This window comes from Trachemys scripta, chromosome 8 (assembly GCF_013100865.1).
Source record: "Trachemys scripta elegans isolate TJP31775 chromosome 8, CAS_Tse_1.0, whole genome shotgun sequence".
NCBI classification, from domain to species: domain Eukaryota; kingdom Metazoa; phylum Chordata; order Testudines; family Emydidae; genus Trachemys; species Trachemys scripta.
Window position 1 is genome coordinate 80,476,991 of NC_048305.1, and position 6,000 is coordinate 80,482,990.

The window sequence follows — 6,000 nt, forward strand, 5'->3', positions numbered from 1 at the left end:
CCTTCCTTCTAGAGTTTGAAATCTAAATTGGTTCTAGCCAATACAGTTCAGATTCATAGGATTTAGGTTCCAATCTTGAAGTGGAATGGGGTGGTTGATTGGTTCATTTGTTATGGAAGGATTACATTGGCGACAGAGCGGTAGTATAGCTCACAAGATTTAGAGTTCCTCCTTTTGAAAGTGTTGCAAGAACTTTCACATCCTATAACTGACATCCTGTCTGTTTCTGTCACTTGCAATAATTAGTAGAGCCTTGTCAGTTTTGGGGCAGCTTCATATTAACCTCTGGCAGCTTACTGCTTTGCTAGATATAATACCCTTTGGAACTAAGGGAGCAAGCAGGAGAGAATGGAAAAAGTTAACATGGAGGGGGTATTATTTCCCTTCCAGAGATCTGATACTCTGCACCGGAACATGCCTGTTGCCTCCCCTCTGCACTTGGTTAATAAATACTGTATGCTCTACATTTTCTTTCATGTAAGACTGATGATGATCTTATTTACAACCTCAGGGCTAGGACAAGGGCATTTGATTGTCAATGCAGCTACACTTAAGAGAAGGAAAAGAAACAACAAAACTAATATGATAATTTAGAGAGAGGTATGTTTACAATGCTTGAATTTCAAAGCACAATGAGGTAGATATCTGAAACCTGAGTATTTTGTGGGTTAAACTGAGTGAGCTATATGTACCTCAAAAAAACAAAAATATAATTTTATCTACAATTATGAGTATACTACTTCAAATTACAATTCTGTATTGATCATCATTATATAAAATTGATGTTATGCTAATTCACTATTTGAAAATTTTTTAATGCCGTTTCTTTACATTTGATTGGCTTATAGTCAAAAATAAACACGCTAATAGATTAAACTGCATGTTTTATAATTATAAGTGAATTACAACTGAGTTACAATTATTAGCTTGAGCTATTTTAAGGCATTTTAAATACATGATATACTTCTATTTTAACATATACAATTATCCTATCTTACATATTGAAAATTCTCTTTACAATAAAAGCATAGGAACATAAAAACAATACTGACATGCTGAGCTTCTATACAAATATATTACACAATTCCAAGTAATGCGATCCTTCTAAAATACTGGTGTTTCAGAATGAAGTATTAAAGATGACTGAATTTTCTTCTGTGCCAGCTCTGCTCTCAATGCTCGTAAATCAGAGGCTGCCTGCTTTCTCATCTGCAAAAGAACTAGAGATTATTTAAGGAAAATTTTGAAGTTGACGATATAGTATAGTAAAGATTTAACTTTTACGTGGGTTAGATGGATATAGAATGTGCCTTTGATTCTAACCAGTTCTCGCCCTGCTTTTCTGCATGTTTCCTTTGTTGTATCATCTTTAAAAGTCAAATCCTGAAATCCTTACTCAGCAAATTCCTATTGACATCAGTAGGAGTTTGCCTGGATAAGGAATGACTAAAAATTGACTATGAATCTCAGGATTGTTTTGTATAACTGACACTATTTTTCTTCTAGAAATACATTTTCTAATCTCTTGACTTTTGCTAGCAAAGGACAGAATTGTCTCCCACACTGCAGATGATGAGGCAAAGGGAAAAATTCTTATTTTAGTTGCAACAATATAATCCACATTGATTTCAGTGTCATAATCTGAATTCACTTCTCTATAACTAAAATTAAAATCTGGCTCCAAGCTTATGTGAAAAAATGCATATTGTACTGCAGTTGTCTAGACCAGATCTGGTCTGTGAATAAAATAACCTTGTCAGACAATTAAATGCTCCTGGGTTTTCATTCTGTCCTTTATCTTCAGGTTAGACCAGCTGATTTCCATCCTAATTTTTTCCATTTCTTTGTGGATGTTGTTGGCTGCTCCTCCCCCACCCCCCAACCTGTGTTTTAACCCCCTTATCGCATCTCTGTTATTGCCGGCTCCATTAGTACCCTTTGAGGATGCCAATACCTTGTTACCCTGCAGATGTTTAAAATTGTGAATTTACTCCTGTCAGTCTCTCATAGATGTGATTCTAAGGCTCTATCTCCAACAGCTATAACTAGATGTTTTCTTCCACTTTCTGAAGTTGGTGTCTTACAAACAAGGCTGGATAATGAATTACTGTTCCAGAGCTGTGATTGAGCTAATACTCAACTTTTGTTCCGCTTCATTTGCTGTCTTCATACAGTGTGAGGCAGCAATAACTATCTCATGTTCCTTTTTTACTTTGCCCTTCCAAAAAGCCCTCCATGTAATTGATTTAGATTTGTAAATAGTTTATGGGATTCTTATTCTACCTCTGCATCTTCTTTCTTTCATTGGAGAGCAATAGACATCAGTGTTATTTTATTTATAGATTTTTCTATTGTGCTCATCTAAGTCTGCTGGTTCTTTACAACTCTTGGGCTGGTGTAATTAATTATTTTTTTAATTAATTGCCTTCCATATCACGCTACTCATCTTTTCATCAGACATTTCTGAAAGGCTCTCCGAGGCTATGTCAATCTCAGACTCTCCAAACTATGGTCTATATCAGGGCTCGGCAACGTTTGGCATGTGGCCCGCCACGGTAAGCCCCCTGGTGGGCCAGGTCGGTTTGTTTACTTGCCGCGTCCGCAGGTCAGGCTGATCACAGCTCCCACTGGCCGTGGTTCACCACTCCAGGCCAATGGGGGCTGTGGGAAGCAGTGTGGGACGAGGGATGTGCTGGCCACGGCTTCCCGCAGCCCCCATTGGCCTGGAGCGGCGAACCGTGGCCAGTGGGAGCCACGATCGGCTGAACCTGCAGACTCGGCAACTAAACAAACAGGCCCAGCCCGCCAGGAGCTTACCCTGGCGGGCCGCGGGCCAAACGTTACCGATCCCTGGCCTATATTGTCTAGTATGTCCGTTTTCTTCTACAGGAGAGTTTGTACAATTGCTCCGGTAGGGCAGGATGGAGGCTGTGGTGGTTGCCATTATGGAATGAAAAGGGGGTTAGGTACATAAACCCCTCTGAACATGGGAGATGTGCCATCTGCAAATTCCACTGCTTCCTTTCTTCCTCCCCTCCAAGCCTTTACTGCAGCTGGGCTTCTGTGCTATCCTCACATTCTCAGAAGGGGAAGGGATAAGAAAATTGGACCAGTATCATTTTATTCAGTGATTTTTTATTCAGCTTTATTGGCAAAGGCAGGATCTGCAGAACCTAATCCATGTTAAAAACCCATGAATAGTGCTCTCATTTGGGTCATGGGAAGGGGTGACAGTAGAATGAATGCAGACATTCTCTATCTTCTCCCATCTCATTGGAGCTTAAAGCCATCATTGTACTGCTGAACATCACCAAGTTCTGCTCTATGCTTCGCAGCTCTGTGAGAGGTTTGCTGTCTGATGGTGGACAGGTCACTTAACTTGTGGCTCTCCAGTTACCTCATGTAAAATGGGAATTGCAACGAAGACATGATTATGAGGCTTACTTAGGTGGTCTGCACTACAGCGTTTTGTTGACAAAAGTTATGTCAACGTACACCATCGCTTTAATTAAACCGCTGTTGCATATCCATACACTATGCACTTTGTGTTGGCAGAGTGCATCCGCACTAGCATTTCTTGCAACAACACACAGAGCAGTGCGGTGTGGTAGCGATCCCACTATCCAAGTGGCCGCAGGGTACTGTGAGAATGGTTTACAGTGCCTCATGGGGCAAGTACATCATATGATGAATGTTTCTCAATCCCATCGTTCCATGGGCATGCTACTAGATTGGGGGGAGAGTGTAGAGTGTGTGTGGGACACAGTATGTGGTTGGCGAGTGTGTATGTGAGAGAGACAGACTTTGTGTTGAGGGAGAGTGAGTGTTGGCATACTGTCTCTAAGTTCAGACAGCAGCTGGAGGCAACCACTCCAGAGGCTGGGGGAGGGGAATCCCCCCTCCCTTCCCCCCATCAGCCCCTGCCTTCCGCCCTGGCGCTGCACAGCAGAGCAGTCCCCCGCAGTAGCAGCCTGCCTGCCACTGTGTTCCTAGTGCCAGATAGGCTTGACAAAGGTCTGGTTTTCAACTGGAAGATCCAGTTGAAAAGGGAAACGGGGCTGGCAGCATCTGGACACGAGAAGTCCAGTTACCTACAGTAATTGGCCTCTGCCACTGGGGTGGTGGGAAGAGCAGCAGCTGCTGCTGGAACCCAGGGGAACAGCTCGGCTTAGCAGCTGCTCCTCTTCCCCCGCCCCCGTCTGACACAGAACGGGGTGGCTACCGGACTGGGCTTCGAAGTAGATGCCGTCGGAGAGGGCTGAGGTGGGGAGATAGGTAACCTGTCTGCCCCTGCGCCCCACTGTGTCCTGATTTCCCCACCCTTCTCTCCAGGAACTAACCCCCCATCTCCTGCCCTGGTGTGCCCCAATTTCCCCACCCTGGCCCCTCGCTCCAGGGCTGGACTCTCCCGCCCCTCACTCCAGGACTCCCCAACCCTACTGTGCTCCAATTTCCCACCTGGCTCCTCGTTCCAGGGACTCACTCCCCCCCTTCCCCCTCATCCAGCCCAGAATGCCCCTCTCTGGCCCCTCGCTCCAGGGATGGATCCCACAGCCCCACTGTGCCCCACTGTCCCTGCTCCTCACTCCAGGGATGGACCCTGCCACCCCGCTGTGCCTCAATTCCCCCCACCACCGCAATTTCCCCTCCCCAGCCCCTCACTCCGGAGACCCTCTGCCCCATTGGGCCCTTATTTCCCCACCTCAGCCCCTTGCTCCGGGGGCCAACATCCGTGCTCCCCTGTGCCCTGACTTCCCCACCCCACCCCCATTGTGCCCCGATTTCCCCTCCCTGGCCCCTTGCTCTGGGTATCCCCCGGCTCCCCTCACTTTGCTGTGCCCGGATTTTGCCACCCTGGCCCAGGGATCGACGCCCTCCCCGCTGTGGCCCGATTTCCCCACCTCGGCCCCTTGCTCCAGGGACTGATACCTCCCTGGAGCTGATCCCCCCTCCCACCTTGCTGTGCCCTGATTTCCCCTCCCTAGCCCCTTGGTCCAGGGACCACAGCCCCCTGCTGTGCCCCAATTGGGCAGGCAGGCAGGCTCCACGTCAGGTCCTCTGAGCTCCGGAGGTGGCAAGTGAGTCCCAGGAGATGGGTAGTGAGTGACGGGGCAGAGGTGGAGTGTTAGGGGTGGGGGGACAGGTAGGGGAAGGGGCGGGGCAGGGGGCTTGGTTTTCAGGGATTAGGAATTTGGTAACCCTAGTGCCGGAGAGAGCAGGATTCCATGGTAATGATTTGCTCTTTGCTGCCGGAGCGGTATGCTCAGCTGTCAGAACTTCCCAGAGCTTTGAAAGGGGAGTGGTTGCATGTCTGGGCAGCTGGAGTGAGCAGAGCGGTCATGGTGGGCGTTGTGGGATACTGGGAGAGGCCAGTTATGGCAACATAACGAACAGCACTGATGCTTTGTCGTTTTAACTTTGCCACAAAAAGCTCTATGCCTCTTGTTGAGGTAGTTTTATGTGGTTGGCACACCAGGAGAGTTTTACTAACAAAACTGCAGTGTAGACAAGGCTTTAGTTTATGCAATTCATGGAAAATGTAAACACTAGGAATGCTGCTTATTACTACATGATGTGGAGTAGGCACGTTGGTCATTTTACTTAAGTGAAAGCTACAGCTAACACAAAGAAAGCTTTAACACAGAGGTCGGCAACCTACCGCATGCAGGGCCGGCGGCCAGGACCCCAGACCGGCGGCAGGCAGGCCCCCCATCTCCTCCCTCACCGCGCTCAGGTTCTGCGGCTGCCGCCGCTGCCCCTCCTGGAGCTCCCCCTCCCCCCCGCTGCCTCTGCACTCTGCGGGGGAGAGGCTGTGCGCGCGGCAGCCCAGCAGCGTGTTTTGCCTCCACATGGAGCCAGTGTCTGACCGGCATGGGCATGGTAAGGGGAGTCCTGGGAGGCAGTCAGGGAGCAGGGGGAGGGTTGGAAGGGTAGGGGGTTCTGGGGGTCCTTTCACAGGGCGGGGAGTGGTTGGGTGGGGTGTGGGAGTCTGTCTGGGGG

At 48.1% G+C, this 6,000-nt stretch overlaps 1 protein-coding gene across 1 annotated transcript in view; it reads right to left on the reverse strand.

Annotated features, from left to right (window-relative positions):
- Positions 1-823: 823 nt before the first annotated feature.
- The window catches only part of SPATA1 (spermatogenesis associated 1), a 33,870-nt gene continuing 28,693 nt past the window's right edge, over positions 824-6,000 (reverse strand). Inside the window, exon 14 of the mRNA XM_034779888.1 lies at positions 824-1,209. Within this exon, the coding sequence (XP_034635779.1) occupies positions 1,105-1,209 (105 nt within the window). The 3' untranslated portion in view covers positions 824-1,104. The remainder of the gene's footprint in view (positions 1,210-6,000) is intronic.